The sequence below is a fragment of the Myotis daubentonii genome, chromosome 15 (genome assembly GCF_963259705.1).
Source record: "Myotis daubentonii chromosome 15, mMyoDau2.1, whole genome shotgun sequence".
Classification (NCBI taxonomy): domain Eukaryota; kingdom Metazoa; phylum Chordata; class Mammalia; order Chiroptera; family Vespertilionidae; genus Myotis; species Myotis daubentonii.
The window spans coordinates 31,282,221-31,300,955 of record NC_081854.1 but is presented as its reverse complement, the minus strand read 5'-3'; the positions used below and the strand labels follow the sequence as shown (position 1 = coordinate 31,300,955).

Genomic DNA, 18,735 nt, shown 5'->3' with positions numbered 1-18,735 from the left:
ACGCTCTTTGACATTTTCTCCATGAAGTGAGCCGTGTGACCTGGGCATGAGGGCCACCTCTCCATTTGGGTAGGAGCTAGCAATTTGCGCACACATCTGTTCTCCCTCCCGGAGAAAGGCGCTGACATCTGAGGGGCGGGACCCCAGGCAGAATGGCCTTTCCATGTTGGTGGCTGCCGTATTTTGGCAGGAAAGGGACTAGAAAGGGTCCCTCTCCGGGTGAGGGTATCTTCTGATATAATTAGCCCATGTGAATCTCACCTCCCGCGGTTCCCTGGCTCAGGAGCTGTGCATTTGTCAAAGAGCTGTGATGGGACCCCCCACCTTGCAAGGGCGACAGATGGCTGAGGAATTCGCATCACCAGGAGCCCCGCCTTGGGAACTCTTTGTTCCAGATTCATGACCCAAACCCACGGACAACGGACGGCGAGGAGCCTGCCTTGGGCAGCCTCTTCCACGGTGCTACAGCCACTGCAAACAAGAGGCCATGGAGGACAGAACCGTGAAAGGACATTTCTTACTTTTCAAAGGCTGGGACTCGGTGAGAGCCTTTCAGTCGTTATAGCGAGCCTGGTGAGGAATAATTTGGGGCCAATGGCTCAATCAAAGGATGTGAGGAAAAGGAAGGGAGAAATGCAGTCTTCTAGGCTGGAAAGAAGTGCTCAATAAATGCTGTTTTAGCTCCCCTTAAGCTAAAGAATTTGAAAAAAATGCTAGAGCCATAACTGGTTTGGCTCCATGGCTAGAGCGTCGGCCTGCGGACTGAAGGGTCCCAGGTTCGATTCCAGTCAAGGGCATGTACCTTGGTTGCGGGCACATCCCCAATGGGGGGTGTGCAGGAAGAAGCTGATCGATGTTTCTCTCTCATCGATGTTTCTGACTCTCTATCCCTCTCCCTTCCTCTCTGTAAAAAATCAATAGAATATATTTTAAAAAAGAAAAGAAAAAAATGCTAGAATTTATTGAGCACGTTCTATGTGCAGGCATTGGGCTAAACTATATATTTGAACGACATGAAACTGCCAGTTTTGTAAATGAAAACAGGTTGGAAATCAGTAACTTTGTATGGTTTGAACTAAGGCATTACCTCATTTCTTCCAAGTCTCTGAGACAGTTCGTAATATCCCCATTTTACAGATGAGTAACCTGAGACTCCGACTCAGAGACCAAGTAACTTGGCCTTGGTCATAAGAATGGCAGAACCAGGATTTAAACCCAAGTCTACGCCACTCCAAATTTCACCCTTGAAATGACCATAATATAGTGCTCATGTGACACCAGTTAATTTTGGGGAAGTGCTTAGAAGTGTTCTTGACAGAAGGTAACTGCTGCATAAAGCGAGGTTCAAAATAAATTAACTGAAGTATTTTGTATTCATCTATTAATTATTAATTATCACATAAATCCTGGGCAGTTATTTCACATAAAATCCGCTGTGCTTGGGATTTGCCCAGGTCTCCCAGTCCCCCTGTCTTGCCATCGACCCTCCTCTGGGTCCCGAACACACCACCCATCAGAGCACAGGGCGCTAGGCTTCTTACACACAGGCTGGCCCACGGGCCCGTCAGCCTATACATCTGTTTCCTTTTGGAAAACATGGGAGCCGTCACATGGGCACTTTTTCTTTTTACCGCAAATTTTAGAAACGTAGGAATGGAAATTTCCAGGGACAGCATGTGACCCAGCACAGCCTCTCCTGGGAGGAGGAGGCCGGTGACAGAAGACCTGGTGTCAATCCCTCTGTGCCTGAATCAGCCAGGCTCTTTTTACATCAGGGGACCTCAGTTTGTCTGTCTGTGATGTGTGTGTGTGGGGGGGGGGGGGGGCGGGGGCAGAACTTTAGAATTCTCTTTTAGATCCAAGATTCTATAAGATTCATGATCTCACTGTGCAATGGTGCAATGTCCTATTTTCATAGAGGAGGACCTCATGGTGGTCACAACTTCCACATAAAACTGTTTTCTATTCATACTAGAGGCCTGGTGCATGAATTCATGAACAGGTGGGGTCCCGCTGGCCAGGGGAAGGGGCCGAGGGAGGTGGCCAGCCCCACCCCCAATCGGGGTGGGGGACCAATCAGGGGCCAGACTGGCCAGGGGGTGGGGCTGTGGGAGGTTGGCCGGCCGGCCCCACCCTCATCAGGCCTGTTGGCCTACCGCAGTGGGCATCATAGCAACTGGTCATTCCAGTTGTTCCGGTCGTTCCAGTCATTCTGGTCGCTTGGCTTTTATATACATTTGTTTCCAGTAGATAACACATGTACCGGGAAAAACCTTTACAAGGTAAAAGGGTTTGTAGTGAAAACTAATTCCCCACCACTACCTCCCATTGCCACCCAGTTTGCCATGAAGGACACAAACACAGCCGTCACTTTTTGCCAGTCCTCCAGTGCCGGTTCCCCCATGAAAAGCAAATGCAGGCAGGTGTGTACGGTGCATTTAGCTCAGGTGGGTGTCAGCCAGACATCACATGTCCACCCAACCCTCCCCATGTAACTACCTTCCCTGGGCCTCTTCTGCTGTGTCGAAACGGTCATCTCCGCCCTGGTCCCTTTTCCACACTTTGCTTTGGAACCTGAGTCCAGCCCTCTGGGACCGAGACTGACGGAGGGCTCAGGCCCCCTGGACCTCCCGGAGGAGACATGGCGGGCGCTGGAGTGGCTCACCCGCCTCCTCACCGCTGTGAGTTCGAAGGATGTGTAGAGAGGGAAGAGAAAGAATTCCACGGCGATGAGCTGGAAACTCTTTTCAGCAGCCTTTTGTAGTGTGTATTCCTCTGAAGCACTTGCCAGGAATGCCATTTGGACTGGGAAACTGGAGGAAGACTTAACCCTGCAAATGTCCCCCACATATCCACTGTGAGAGGTGGTCATGCAACATGCCTTCGCACATGGAATAAACGTGAGTTTCCACACGGCGGCGGCACGCCCTCCGGGGCCCGGTCCTGTCCACCTGCACAGCCTGGCCCTGAACCGCCCTGCCCTGGCCTCGGAGCCCTGTTCTCTGCCCCTCCGCCACCAGCTCCTGTCTAGCTGGGGTTTCCGAGTACGCAGGCCAGTCACCCATCACTCTGCCCTTGACGACTCACGAAAGTGGCTCCCCCTCAGCATTCAGTCCCCCTCCAATGCCACGGCCTCAGCAAAGCCACCGCAGCCGCAGGCCTAGCCAGCCCTTCCAGAGGTTTCCTATCATCTTGCTCCACCCTTTCTCATGGCAGTTAATACCGTCTGATGTATTGCCCTATTTTTTTATTTTTATTTTACCTTTGTGACTTGTTCATATTTCCTCTCTCCCTGGCCAGTGGGCTACGAGGTCTGTGAAAGCAGGGCTTTGTCTGTCTTGCTGCACACTGTCCCCCAGAGCCTGTGACATCCCTCTGGGCGGGCGTGTTGCTGGGAGCAGCCCCCGCAGTCACAGCACGACTGGCGGGTCCCATGCTGGCCTCAGCGCCCTGGCCCGGTGCCCCGGTGAAACGCACAGCTGGGTAGGGCTCTGAGCAGGAGCCCCACACCCACCTGCCCCCCGTGATCCCTACTCACAGGCCCGTTCATCCTTGGTCCTCCTACATGGCAGAAAATAGCATTATACCCCGGGTCTTTCTAGTCCCCTAACGCAAGTGTTTTACGGCATGTACACCGGGACGTGGCGCTGAAAAATGTTATGAGACCTGCATTCATCCCTGAGCTTTAAGGAATGACAGCCACAGGGGAACCCAGCCAAGGGCGTCCCCAAACCCGTACTTAAGGCTGAGCTTAATGCTAAGCCCTGGGATCCCCGCTGGCTTCTGTTCTGGAGGCCCAGGCTGCTTGCCCGGCTGCGCCGTGACACTCGGCTCCAAGACCTCGTCACGGCCCGGCCCCCGCTGCTCCAGCCTGCCCGGAATTTCGGTGTGTGATTTCCAGACAAGAACTTGACTCAGACCCGTGGTTTGGAATTAACCTGCTCAGTTCACCAACCCGGGTGCGAATGAAATTCCACACTCGCGGGCAGTGTCTGGGCCGAAGGCGCCACGGAGAGGCGGTGAGCGCGAGTGGAACTTCTTATAAACAGAGGACACCCTGCCGCTGATGCTTCTTAACGTGGCATTTGTGGCTACAGCATGTGATTTCATGACAAATCCTGGACTGCCCTCCCACACTTCATATTAAGTTATTTTTTACGATGCTTGTTTCATTGATGATGTCATGACATGGCCCATCAAGCCTTAATTAAAACCATGGCTGTAACGTTAGGCCTCCTTTAGACCGTGAACGCTGGGGCTTTGGGGGGCCCCTTGGGAGGACCAGGGATGCTCGGGAGCAAGCAGGCACTGTGGGCTTCCCGGAGGAGGCAAGAGGTTCTCAGAGGTGCCGGGGTGCAGAGGGATTCCGGGGTGTCAGGAGCTGAGTGTGTCCCCCAGAAAAGATATGTGGAAGCCCTAGCCCCCAGGACCTCCAAATGTGACCTAATTTGGAAAGGGAGTCATTGCAGTCATTGTAATTAGCTGAGAAGATGAGGTCATCCTGGAGTGGGTGGACCCTTACTTGAATATGACTAGTGTCCTGCTAGGAAAATGGCATGTGAAGACAGAGACACAGGAAGGGGCGCCCCCAGGCTTCAGAGGGGGCCAGTCCTGCCAACACCTTGCTCCCAGGCTGCCAGGGAGACAGCGCACTTCCGCTGTGTTAAGACACCGAGTTTGTGGTATTTTCTAGCAAACGAATACACAGGGTTCGGCTGAATCTCCTTGAGCCAATCCTGCTGGCTCTGAAACAGCGGGGACAGGCCACATCTGTTCCCTCCATCTGAACCCCGAGCCCCGGGTGGCAGCCCTGACCTGGCAGCAAAGGCATCTTGTGCGTGGGTTGCCCTGTGGGAGGCTGGGTCAGACCTGGCCCGACCCTGGTTCTGACCTGAAAGCTCAGCATTTGGGAGGAATAAACACACCCATGTAATTAATGACAGGGCGGCAGCCGAGAGGCGGAGAGTTCCCTGAGTGTGATCTTGTCCGGGCCCCCACACAAGGCTTTGGAAAGCCAGGGTGCCCTCCGAGGCAACACTCCTTCCTCTCATGCAGCATGAAGCCTGGGACCTGAAGTTGGGGTCACTGGGCCCAGGGGGAGTGTTTCCCCCGAATCCTCAGTGGGACTCTGGTCCCTATTTGTAGGCGAGGACTGACGGCAAAGGGCACGGGGTTTCCTTTCGGGGAGATGGAAAGGCTCTGGAATGAGGTAGAGGTGGCGGCTGCACACCGTGTGAATGTGCTTAATCCCCCTGGGCTGCACTCCCTGAAATAGACACAAAGGCACGTGTTGTGTTATGTTTTTTTTGTTTTTTTGTTGTTTTTTTTTAAGCACAAGGAGGGGACTTTTATTGCACTGATCATGCAGAGTGAGCACGTGTTGAAGGCAGGGAACAATTCACTTCATTTAGGGTCTTGAGTAAATCCAGTGACGATCCCAGGCCATCTTTACCTTGGTCACTATGTGTTTGCAAAAAGTCCATTTTCAAAGTCAAGGGAGCGATTACGCTCCTTCTTCTCTTAAGAGAGCCAAGAATTTTCTCACACGGTATTCAGGATCCATCTGTAGGGACATCTCGATCAACATTAGCAGCTTCTTGATTCCTATCCAGACCTTCTTATCTTTTACTTGCTGTGCAATTATGGTACGTTCTTTATCCTTGAAGTTGCCCAAAAGCTCCAAAGCTTCCAACAGCTGCTCTCCTGTGGCAATGTTGGGCACGTGGATGGTGGTGCTGAAAGCGGTAAGCATTTCCATCTCCTGAAGGACATCTTTGCGGCTAGTGGTCCCAATAATAAGAAGCTTGCGGCCCTGAGGAGGAGCCTTTTTCAGTAACACAAGAAGAGCCTGTAATACCAGATTAGAAAATCGAGGGCCAATAGGGACATAATCAAGCAGTCTCTCAATATCATCCACAACTACACAACTGAGCTGGGATTTGTATGCATCATCGAGGATCTTCTTCATGGACTGACACTTGGCTGTCTCAGAAAAGCCAATCATCTTATCAGGAGAACAGATCTTGATGAAGGGGAAGTTGGATTCCTCTGCAATCTTTGCAGCTAACGCAGTCTTCCCACTGTGAGGAGGGCCTTCCAACAGGACGCTAACCAATGGTGTGCGGTCACTGTTTTTCGTCTGCTGGACCAGCAGCTCTCCATCATCTAGAACTCGAGTAACTGGATCACCCCATTTGATAATACCATTCATAATGTAACTTGCATAATCCTCTTGTTTTGTGCCAAATGCTGGTTTGATATCATTCTCCAAAGAAGCGAGGAAATCTCCCCTTGTCACCTGCAGGCTCTCTGCTTTTTCCATGTCCACTTCAACTTTAGTAGTGGCCTTTATGTGTCTGTTCATAGCAGTGGATTGTGCCGCTCGCACCAGACCCTCCAATTCAGCACCGCTGAAATTCTTGGTCTCTGTGGCCAGCTCTTTAATATCTACGTCTGCAGAGAGTAACTGATGCCCTCTCATCCTTGCTGTGTGGATGTGAAGGATTTGTAGTCGACCTTTTTCATCTGGTAAGCCTATTTCCATTTTGACTTCCAGTCTTCCAGGTCGAAGGAGAGCTTCATCTATCAGATCTGGTCTGTTGGTCATTCCAATGACTAAGATGTTGTTTAGCTGTTCTACCCCGTCAATTTTGGGATGTCTGTGCCGCAGTGACCAGCTGGCTGCTGTGGTCACCAGCCTTGGGCTTGCAGGGCCTAGGGTGTGTGTGTGTGTGTGTGTGTGTGTGTGTGTGTGTGTATGAGGTGAGAGGAGAGAGAGAGAGAGAGAGAGAGAGAGAGAGAGAGAGAGAGAGAGAGAGAGAGAGAGAAAGTATCCTTCAGGAAGAAAGCGAAAGACCTATGCTCTTATTCTGTGAATAGGTTACTAATGGTTGTTTGTTTTAATTTCTTCTCCCTGCAGAGTCTCTTTTCCCTGTTGCCTTTTTTGTTGTGGTGGTGACATAGACATAACACAACACGTGCCTTTGTGTCTATTTCGGGGAGTGCAGCCCAGAGGGATTAAGCACATTCACACGGTGTGCAGCCGCCACCTCTACCTCATTCCAGAGCCTTTCCATCTCCCCGAAAGGAAACCCCGTGCCCTTTGCCGTCAGTCCCTGCTCTTCCTCCCCCAGCCCAGCCCAGCCCAGCCCCACTCCTGCTTCTCCTGTGCCCACAGCACACCGTCCCGGGGCTGAGCGGTCCCGGGAGGAGGAGGCGGAAGAGAGACGTGAGTCACTCCTCTTTACTCCCCGCTGCAGCTCATTGCTCATCTGAGCGGATCAGGGCCAGGTGGACACGAAGGGGCAGAGGAGCGTGCAGTCCGCACCTGCTTGGACCCGCCACCGTGTTCTGAGCGAAGTCCTGCCTCAGACATTGGACCCAGCTCAGACTTCAGGGCCGTCCTGGGAGCTGAACTCACTCTCACCCACCACATGCTCGCCGTGTCAGAGGTCAGAGGGCGCGGCGTGGGATTTAAAACAATCACCAGCTCACAATTCTACAGACAATTACCTATGACGATGCAGGTTAAAGGCCAGCGAGGACAGAGTCCTGCCGCCACAGGCGTCCTCCCGCTAACGTGTCATTTCTTAGAGATGCACAAACAAATGAAACAAAAAGCGTGTTTCACGCCTTTGGTGAAATTCTCTTGACTTTGCTTAGCGATACGTATGCAAGAAGGGTAGCTTCAAGGGTGTCAGTGCGTCTGGATTTAAAATAAACGGAGCTGCTTTAGGGCAGAAAGAAAATAGGAGGCTTTAAACCCCCAAACCCAAGCATTCTCATCCCAGGAAGTCCGTGTGACCCCGGTGGATGGGCAGTTGGAATACAGGGTCACCCTACGGGGAACATGAGAACAACGTCTCTATTACAAAGAAAGCATGGGCGTAAGGGAATACCAATTGGTAACAATTAGAGACGGATCAGATCGGTGGGGAAAGTTCAGGGCCCCTCTGGGGTGTATTTATATATCCTCTCTGGAGCAAAAGGCTCGTTAACCTGCGCCTGGCTATCGGCTTCCCCCATCAGTGACCCGATCCGGCCTCTCCGCAGGAATTTCAACTGCGGGTGACTCTCCTCAACGTTATTGGTAAATACGTTGCCAAGGACACATTTCCCCCAACTGTCTGAGGTGCTACAAACCGAGTGCCTCCAGGGCCGAGGCCGGAGGCGTGGACTAGAGAAGCGGACGGGGGCAGGCGATCAGGAGTGGTGGGAACAGGGGCAAACCGAGAACCCAGACTTTGCCCAAAGTGGCAGCCATGGCTGAGCTTGTCTCTCCTTCCCAGAGGGGAGCCCTGGCCCGCGTGGCCAGGTCTTCTGAATTTATCAAGAGCAACAACAGGATGTCTGCATTTCTATGTGCATGCCCCCACTTTTAAACACCTCGTGGGCCAACAAAATATGCATGCAGCAGCTGAAGACTTTTAGACTAAAGTCACAAGAAAGGACTGTGACTTCTCTCTTTGCAGTGGCCAAACCCTCACTTCTCCCATAAAGCGTTGCCTTTGGTGCCGGGCAGATAGAGAGAGATCTGTGGTCTGTCTACCCATTGTGTCCTAGCCGGGCCAGACAGCAGCCAACCCTGCCTCGTGCCAGGAGGCTCCTCTCGCTCCTCTCGAAATGCAAGTGAAGTATGAAGTCATTTCCTTTGTGATCTGTGAGAAATATGTGCGCGACTGTGTGAATGGGGCTCCAACTTGACTACTAGCTGGTCTACCCACTATAAACCTTGGAGTCCCAATACTTGGTCCCTTCTCCCAAGTAGCTTTATTCATTCACGCACGGTATTTATCAAATCCCAGACGCTGCGGTCTATGTAACTGCATGAGGCTGACGTTATGAGGCGTTGGTCGTCGTGCTGGCTCTGCCTCAGGGTCACCTGGCGAAGCTGATACAGGGGCGATGCTCCACGGATGCGTCGGAGTCTCTGGGTTGGGTCCCAGCACCTGTGCGTTTATGAAGGTCCTTTAAGCCTAAATATGGGTCTATGAAACCTTCTTATCCAGTGAGCACCTTTCCCGCAAAATGTCTCAAACTTGTTTCTGCTCATTTGATACGTGGAATCAGAAAGAGAGAGAGAGAGAGAGAGAGAGAGAGAGAGAGAGACAGAGACAGAGACAGAGAGAAAGTAAATTAGAGGTGACCCTTTAAGGTCAGGGACCATATTTCAACACCTGCAACAGCTGGTTTGTGACGGATGCTTCCACTTTCAAAGTGACCAGGTTTATCAGCATGAAGCTCTCGTTAGGAGAAAACACCAGAAGCTAATGGAGTCTCCTTCCAGAGAGGCTCAAACCTGAACCCGCCATGAATGTAATGGATGCAGAATGATGGCCGAGCCTGATGGCCCCGGAACAAGAGGCAGGGCTCACCAGAGCAGTCGCCTGTGCTCGGGAATGAGCCCTTTCCCACAAGGGACGGCTCCGGCAACTTCTTGGTGTGTAAGCACGGGACACAATTCACATGAGCAAACGAAGCGGACCGAAGTAGCGGGCCGGCCTCTGCGTTCAGATGTTAATCCGCATAAGCCCCTGCGGCCGATAACCATGACGTTCTGGCAACCAGACACCGCCGCTCATTACACAGCAGTGTCAAGCAGTAGGTGGTGCCCTGAACTCTCCCCCATCTCGGGTTCACATCCCAGAGGTTGACTTTTGTTCTAGATTTTTCCCCCCCTTTTGGTGGGACGAGTTTAACCTCCACCTCGCCTTGTCCCCTTAGGCTAAGGTCACCTCTGAGCAAAGTAGAGGACACACTGCAAAATGTTTATTTTTCAGCTGTCACTTCTAGTTTACCTTGCTGAACTTGATCTTCAAGGGAGAAACAGATACTAGTCGCTACTGAAATCTGTCCAGAATGTTTCTGGCAGGTAGCAACTGCCCATTAACCAATCACGTAAGAAAGGTAGAGGGGTCCTCTGCAGAGTAATATGCTTTCAAAAGACAGGCCACACACATCCTTGGGCACATAATGCAAAAACTGCTTGGTTAAGCCACAAAGGCACAGTAATATTCCATCTCTGCTGCAGAGATAGCGGAGCTATGACGGACGGCTTTACAGGAGTCCCTCCCGGTTTCTCTGCCAACTTCAAAAGCTCAGAGCGAGCACTCTCCCAGAAGGGGAACATTTCCCGGGTGACAGATTCGAAGAGCAAAGAGACTAGAGGTCAAAGGCAAAAAGAACACGGTCTCTCATCTGATTAATGGTTTGAATTTAATTAGAAGGGAAAAGCTCAAATCAGGCAGTTTGTGACTTGCTCACGCCCCAGGTCCCTTCTTGCAAAATTGCAGAAAAGCAAAAAGGTCAGTCAGTTGGTCTGAGGAAGGCTGACCTTCTTGAGATGCCTGCTGTATTCACACTAGTTTAAATAGCGAGTTAAATATGAGTTTAAATAGGCAGGTTGGTGATGTTCCAAGCCAACAGTGAAAACGGTGGTTTTTAGGGTTGTAAATTTTGAGGTTTTTGCAAATGAAATAAACTTTTGAAAATATGGCAGCATATTTCTCATCCTTTATCACCCTGTGAGGTGTGAGGAGTTGGTTATAGAGTGTCTGAGAGGTCTGCATTTAAACTCCTTATAGCCACGAAGGGCTGCAGCAAGTAGGGAGGCTGCCATCCCAGGATTAAGTCAGGTTATTTGAAATAACCCTCGCATTTGTTCATTCCACAGATACCTATTCCCATTGATGCAGACAGCAGTCTAGGTGCCCAAGGAGTGAAGTGACGTGGCCAATATCACACAGCAAGTGCATGGCTGGTTGAATGAGCATCTCGCCTCCTGAAGTGTAGCTACCGCCCTCACCATCACACTGGGGTTCCCCAATGGCACCCCAGTTAAGAAAACCAGACAAAGAAACCTGCACTGGTAAGACTGAAATGGGTGAGTACTGGGGATCACACCGAGCCTGTTACAATTGTGTCTAAAATAGGAATCCTTAGGTCACAAGCGAGAATCACAGGCACTCTCCTACGTACAGCACCAACTCCATAGCACCCCTTCAGGTTCCTCAGAGTCATGTTCCTTATATATCTATCTATCTATCTATCTATCTATCTATCTATCTATCTATCATCTATCTATCTATCTATCTATCTATCTATCTATCTATCTATTTATTTGCTAATTCTTGGTTCTTTTTTAGCCAGTTAGTTATGAATGCCTGATATTTGAAACCCCAGTTACGTGAAATGTTACTATATACCAGAGACCCTTAAACAGACGATAGTGACTGTGTCCTGTTTCTTATAATTGAACTAGAGGCCCTGTGCACAACATTCATGCACTGGGGGGTGTGGGGTTCCCTCAGCCTGACCTGCACCCTCTCCAATCTGGGAGCCCTCAGGGGAGCCCTCTCCAATCCGGGAGTTTCTGTCTGTCTTTGCAATCACATGAGCGAATTGTCTGAGACCCCAACTCAGTTTGGTTTGTTGCTCACAGAATAATAGAGGCATTTTTTTTCTTTGCTTTATTGGTGAAGATTTCCTGGAAATCTCCACCAGTAAAGGATACCTTTTAGGAACCTTCCCTTTAATTTTTCCTAGACACTCTGATTTTACTTATGTCTCTCACCTTTGCTTTCCCTCCATCCCCCACTGCAACAGTAACTTCCACCAGGCTCACTTTGCTCTAGTCCAGGGGTGGGCAAACTTTTTGCCTCGAGGGCCACAATGGGTTCTTAAACTGGACCGGAGGGCCGGAACAAAAGCATGGATGGAGTGTTTGTGTGAACTAATATAAATTCTAAGTAAACAGCATTACATAAAAGGGTATGGTCTTTTTTTTTTTTTTTAGTTTTATTCATTTCAAACGGGCTGGATCCGGCCCGCGGGCCGTAGTTTGCCCACGGCTGCTCTAGTGTCTAGGAGATCCGTCTGCCACCAGAACTATGATTCCCAGCATTCCTGGTGCTCTCTGCACTCCGAGCTTCTGCTTCTGGTCCTGGGGCTGCCACCAAAACTACTATTCCCAGAATTCCTGGTGCTCCCCATGATCATGGTTTTCCCTTTCTACTCTGTCTCCGTCCCATGGCCTCCCACTATGCCAAGTCCTCCAAGCTGCCAGCTCTCCCTCTCTGCTCTCCACCTGGTGGCTTGGGGGTGTGTGGCTCCCTCGGTCATTGGGAGAGAACGAGGGAGCCACATCCCCCCAAGCCGCCGGCTCTCCGCCCAGCACCTATGTATGCAAATTAACCTGCCATCTTTGTTGGGTTAATTTGCATATTCACTCCTGATTGGCTGGTGAGTGTAGCAGAGGGAACGTCAATTTACATTTTTCTCTTTTATTATATAGAATGACTCTAAACCTTAGATTTAATGTAGTCAAACCCCTCCCTCCCTAGCATTTGAAACCCTTCAACAACATCTCCAACAAAGTGGTCATCTAACCTCTCTTTGAACAATGCCTGTGGTGGGCAGACCAATTCTTTAATCAGACTATTTCATTTGGATCGCTCTCATCTCAGAAACTGTTCTGACGTATAGACCACAATCCCACAGAACATCCATCCCATAGTTCTGCATGTGCCCTCTGGTTGATTAACTCTACATGCATCTTTTTCACAATAAGACCAGTGGTTGCTATGCGGTCTGCATGGGTCTCCCTGGGTGGGCCTGAATTCTCCCACCATAACACCCCCTTCCATCCCAGGGTAAACAGTGGGCTTTCCAAGTCCCACAGGGTATGTGGGGCTGGCCTTGCAGTTATACAAACCGAGCTGCTCTGAGCTCAATAATGGCACCAGATCCGAAGAGTGCCAAGCGCCGGATGAGGTCATCGCCATTCCAATCCCATTTAGCCTTTCCCAAACACTGCGAGGAGCCTGCCCACCAGGCAAGTCACATATTAAATGTCAGCCTAAAAGGGCCCTAAATCAAGTCGGGTCAGGTATGTAAGCTTCCTAAATCTTGGCTGCAGCTCGGGACGCTGGCACTTGGCTTTCGTTTCCTTCAGAGGGCTTCGATTGTTTTGGCAGCGCCTTTGACTTCGTCTCCAACATCAATTCTTCCTGAACCCCGCAAAAGGAAATAAATACAAAGCAGGTATTTGTTCTTATTCAACAATCTGGTCACTGAGACATGAGAGCTCAGGACTGTAAGCCCAGCTGCTCCCTTGAGGAGGACCTGACGCCACCAACCTCAGCGGCTCCCCAGCTGCCAGCGAGTGCCCTGGAAGTGGGTCCTTCATCGCCCAGGAGGTGAAAGGTGTGCCCCACGTAATGTTCTGGCAGAGAACAGGCTTTGCTCAGCTGACGCAAGCGTACCAAGTAAGCCCCAACCTTGTGTGAGACTGACCAGGTGAGAGGAGGATGAAATGGGTGGATTGGACCAGAAAATCTAGAAAGTTCCAATTAAATCTAATGTTTTTAGAGTCAAGTGGTTTAGTTTGGGGAGTGGGCACCAACTCATGTCTCCTGCCTTCACTTTCCAAGACAGTGTGTGACGCTCATGTGCACAGAAGTCAGCACTGACCAAGCGGGGATGCCCCGTGGACCTCAGGGGCTGCCTTGGTTACTGATACCACCACCACCACCACAACCACCGCCATCATCACCACCACCATCATCGTCATCACCACCATCATCATCATCTGGCATTTTGGGATGTTTAGGTGGACCTAACATTCAGGACAGTGGTCTTTCTAGAACAGGCACACTGTTTCTCCCTCAATGAACATAAACATTGTGTTTTTATAAAGTTGCTTATTTTGGTTTTCATCTTGACAACACCCCTTTTATCAAATTTATGTCCTTCCTCCCTTAGCACACGGGTGCATGCACATAGTTGCAGACAGTGTGGAAAATGGTAATAGAGTGCCGTGTCTCTTTTATCATTTAATGGGTGACCTGAAGGCAAATTGCACCATGTGAGTATAAAATACAATCAAGGAAGCAGACAAGTAGCTCCGTGTTTTGACTACATCCTGTTGCCTGTTTATGGAGTGTCTCTATTTGCTGAAATAAGGCGCCAAGTACCCAGTGAATTTTCTGCACACTGGCAGGTGGAGAGGTGATTTCTCTCTCTGTTTTCTAAGCCAATATGACATATTTTGACAGAATCGTAGGCATATTTTTATCTCTTTTCTTGCTCATCTACACAAAGACCTTTCAGACCATCAAAAAAAAGAAAAAGAAAAAAAAAGAAGAAAGAAGAATTTTCACAATGTATAACAAAACAGCAAGTTATATACTTTAAATATAAGTGATTTTTATGTCAATGATATCTCAATAAAGCAGTTAAAAAAGAGAGGGAGAGACAAGAGAGAAGGGTGGTGACAGAAGGAGAAGCAAATCTTCTCAGAGCACCAGGTCCCACTTCCTTCTACTAAAATCTTAAGACAAACGTGTGTTGTTTAAAGAGCATGGGAAAATATCCACAGGGTTATGGAGTAAAGTCAAAGTCTTGAGAAGGTCTCTACTAGAAGTCCCCAAATTCTCAAGGTGGCCATGTAATTGGTTGTCCAAACTGGAGCCCATTTGAGAATGAAAGGAGACATAAAAACCAATTAGTAGACATTAATTAGTAAACAATTGCCCCAACTTAACTGTTCCAGCCCAACTGGGACTCATGGTCATCCTACAAGTATTAGACCTTGGGCTCACTGATCTACAACAAATTCAACAAAGGATAAATGAGAAAAATAAGGCTAATATCAGTATGTACCAGTATGCTCACGGCCCACAACCGCCCTTTCTCGGGAAGGTCTTCCTTTGTCTGTGAGGATGTTCTTTCCACTTTGTTGTGTGTGCCAAAACCTTTTTCGTATACATTAATTGGGTACAGTGGTAGATAATAGAGATTTGTTGTTTTTGTTAATCTTTTTGTTTGCCTGTTACTTTTCAGGTACTTAATTAATGCAATAAAAATTGGCGAGCCTGTGTCAACCCACTCAGATTTTTTAAATTTCCTGGTCTCCAAAGCCCCCAAATCTGAGACTACTTATCTGACCTCTCTAGCTGACTAAGGAAAGGACTCCCCTTGGGTGTCATTTCATTGGTTGCCCCACATCCACACTATGCTCAAACCACCCAGCCCTCCAATCTTGCTGCCCAAAAACCACGAGAGAGGGTTAAGTCCCTTGAGTCGCACAAGAGCAGCACCCCCTCCACACACCTTAGTCCATCCCCAGCCCTCCCCCACCCCAGCAGTGGCAGCCCCTCCATCATCACAGATACTGGAATTTGTCTCAGAACCATCTGGCATGCATCGCTATGCAAAGGTCCCCACTGAGGGAGCCCACGGTCAGATTGCTATCTCAAGACCCCATGTGGGGTTGCTGTTATTTTAAAAGACAGCTCATTTGGCCACTGCAGGGAACTAATTTCTTTTCAACAAGGCTGCAGCCCCACCTCTGCAGCACCCATCCTGAAGTTAGGGAAGCCAGACAGAGATGGAGGAGGTGGGGGTAGGGAAACTCTTATTAGCACAATTTCTAGGATCAAAGTCCTTTATGACCTGAAAGATCCAGGCTGTTAGATTATAAATTGGGGTTTAATTAGAGCCTTGTCAATCAACTTCTATCCCTGCCTTGGTTTAGGCAAATGGTTCTTACTTTGGCAAGTCGTTAATTAAGAGTTTTGGAGAACACAAGCTCAGGGTTTTATGTCAAGCAGAGAAGCAGATGTGGGTGATTTTCCACTCTCAGAAAATGTTTTTTTCTCCCTCTTTTGGAGAGCAGAGATGCATTCCATTTGCTTCAGAAAAATAACTGGAGATGTGGAGGGTTAAAAGTCTTGAAGTACCCACGTCTTTTTAATTCTGAGGAAAGATGAAGTCACAACTGTGTCTAGAGGTTAAAGAGCCTGAGACTTGTGTTAATTACCTGACTGCTTGCTAACACTGGTACCCATGACCTCAGGTGAGCTATTTAGCTTCTCTGAGCTTCATTCCCCTCATCTCTACAATGAGAGTGGTGATAGTATCTCCAGTTGTCATTAATATTATTCTTTCATTCAACTACTGTTTATCACTCACCTACTATGTGACAGTCACTGGACTAGGTCCTGGGAGTCCCATTGTCAATGATATGAATAAAATCCCTTGTGGAATTTACACTCTGGGCAGGAGAGAGAAGGAGGAAACAACAAATCAATATACAAATATATACACGTTGTGATGCCCAGTAGAGATGAGTCCCATGAAGAAAAACTGAGTAGAGAGTAGGGAGGAAAGGGAAAGAGAGATGCAAATGCACATTGAGGTGTTTGCATTGCGCCTGGCACATAAGTGGTCAAATAAACTTAGTGATGATGATGATGGGGATAGTGATAATGATGGTGATGAGGATGGTGGTGTTAAGATGGTGATGATGATGATGATGATGATGATGATGATGATGATCATAGTGATCATGGTGATGATGATGATATTGGTGGCAATGATGGCAATAATAATAGTGATGTCAGTAATGATGATGGTGATTCCTGAAACTCCCCAGCACACCAGATCCCTTCCTTCATCTGTTTCCATCCTTGGAAACAACCCTTCAATGATTCTAATTTGGAGTGAAGGAATGCCAAAACTATGCCCACTTTTTCTTTTTTCACGTTCAACACTTTTCCTTAGACTTGGCCAAAGGTTTTGGAATAAGCCTTCAACTAGACCTTTATTAAAAAGCAGCACACATGCACAACCCATAAAAGCATCCAAACTGGAAAAGAAAGGAGTTCTTTGTGTTTTGCTACTTGGCAACAAGCTCGTCTTAAATCAGAACAAGACTGATTTCATGTAGATAGAAACTCTTGGAACCAGCTTTCCTCACTGCCCTGAGCCACACATGGCTGAGTGCCCCTCAGCCACACCTGTGCCTTTTATTAAATGCTGGGAGGAAAACTCTTGGACCAGGCTGTTCCATTACTGATTTAGCACTGCAAAGCAAAACAGCAACGAGGAATGAACTTCCCTTGGCTCCCTACCCTTTATGATTAGGGATCATCCTTTGGCAAAATAAAAAGGAGGATCATTTCCCGGTATCTTGGTGGCAGTGGCAGAACAGCTCTGGCTTCATCCCAACTGTCAGTCCATCGTGTTCATCTACTTTTGGGGGGGAAATCCACATATTTACCGTTGTGGCTGAAGTCAGGTTAACCAGGATGATGACTCATTCCCATTCATCTCCATCTCCCTGTCTCCAGGAGTGAAGGGGAAAAGATAATAGATGAAAAATCACCTTAAGGGAATCCCATTGCTGCTTCTGCTCCTCCAGAGACATGAAGAGTGAAAGCGTTTTTCTGAGTTAAGGGTCATTCAAATTAGGCTGGTAACTAATATTACACTCCCAGGAAGGATCAAAAGAAAGTTCCATTACTTGCGGATTTTTGGTTGCAGTGGAAACATTTCCAACTGAAGAAAAAAGGATTTCATGGATTGTTCTGGGATGGCTCATAAGCTTGAAAGGAGAATTCCAGAAACAGGTCACAGTATGGTCAGAAACCTGGACAGCTCCAGGACTGGGGTGGGCAGTTTGCTTTCGGAGGCCATGGTCCGGGTGAGTGGATGCCAACCATATCTAGCCTTGGGTCCATAGGTACCAGACTCAAATTCCAGGAAGGAAGAGCTTGTCAGGGTGAGTGACATGCCCACTCATTGGCCATGGGTGATGTGTTAGCCTGCTCAGGCTGCCATAACAAAATACCACAGAACACCACAGACTGAGGGCTTAGACAACAGACATTTATTTTTTCACAGTTCTCGATACTGGAAGTCCAAGTTCAAGGTGTTGGCAGGGTTGGCTTCTGGAGAGAACACTCTCCTTGGCTTGTAGATGGCCATTTTCTTGCTGTGTCCTCACATGGCTTTTACTCATTATGGAGAGAGAGGGGGAGAGGGAGGGAGAGAGAGGAAGAGGGAGAGAGAAAAGAAGAGGGAAAGGGAGAGGGAGAGGGAGCTCTCTTTTCTTCCTTCTTATGAGGACACTAATTCTATCAGAGCAGGGCCCCACCCTTATGACCCCATTTAACCCTAAGTACCTCCTGAGAGGTACCATCTCAAAATACAGTTACATTGTAGGTTAGGCTTTAACATATGAATTTGGGTGGGGAAAGCATTTTACTTGATAAGAGGGGAACTGGCATGTTGAATGATAAGCCAATTGGAATGTGGACGGTGGAAGCTGGGCATGCATGCTGACACCTATCAGAGAGAAAGGGGACACTGGCTGACACAGATGTAGGGATAAAAATGACCCCATGTCATCCTCTCAGAGGCTCACGCAGGGGCAGGATGACTACAAACAATTGCCATACAAATAGGAGCAGACGAGCAGAGGGTTGGGAGTACAGAGAGGAGGGGTTCACTGTGCCGGCAGGTGAGGTGAGGAGGCTGGAGGCGGCACGTCAGGCCCGAGTCTGAGGATGAATGATGTCTCCCAGGGAACCATCGGGAGTGAGCCTGGCCAGCCCCTCTGGACCTTTGGGGGACGCTGTCCTCTGGCTGGTGTGGACTTGGGCCCCCAGTGGCTTGGTGGAGACCAGACACAGCAACCCCATCATGGGAGGTCTCCAAGTCTTGATTTCCTAAATCCCAGCTTCTCAGGTACCTAGACAGCCCCTCTTCCTGCTGCTCTCCCCCACTCCAGCCAGAAATATCCCCTTTCATGCCAATCAACACTTATGTGTCCCATCCTGGAGTATGAGGTCACAGAAAGGCACAGACTAAGATTTGGGGCCCCAAGGCCATACCACTTATGAGTGTGGCGACTCTGGGTAGGTGGCCTCGACCTCTCTGAGGGTCCCTTTT

At 49.0% G+C, this 18,735-nt stretch overlaps 1 protein-coding gene across 1 annotated transcript; it reads right to left on the bottom strand.

Annotated features, from left to right (window-relative positions):
• Positions 1-5,330: 5,330 nt before the first annotated feature.
• On the bottom strand, positions 5,331-17,769 carry LOC132216264 (vesicle-fusing ATPase-like). The gene is made up of 2 exons (XM_059665435.1): positions 17,684-17,769; positions 5,331-6,659 (listed from the first exon to the last, which is right to left on the bottom strand). Exons 1-2 carry the CDS (start codon positions 17,767-17,769, stop codon positions 5,504-5,506), a joined length of 1,242 nt encoding a protein of 413 aa, XP_059521418.1. The 3' UTR covers positions 5,331-5,503.
• Between the last annotated feature and the right edge of the window lie 966 nt (positions 17,770-18,735).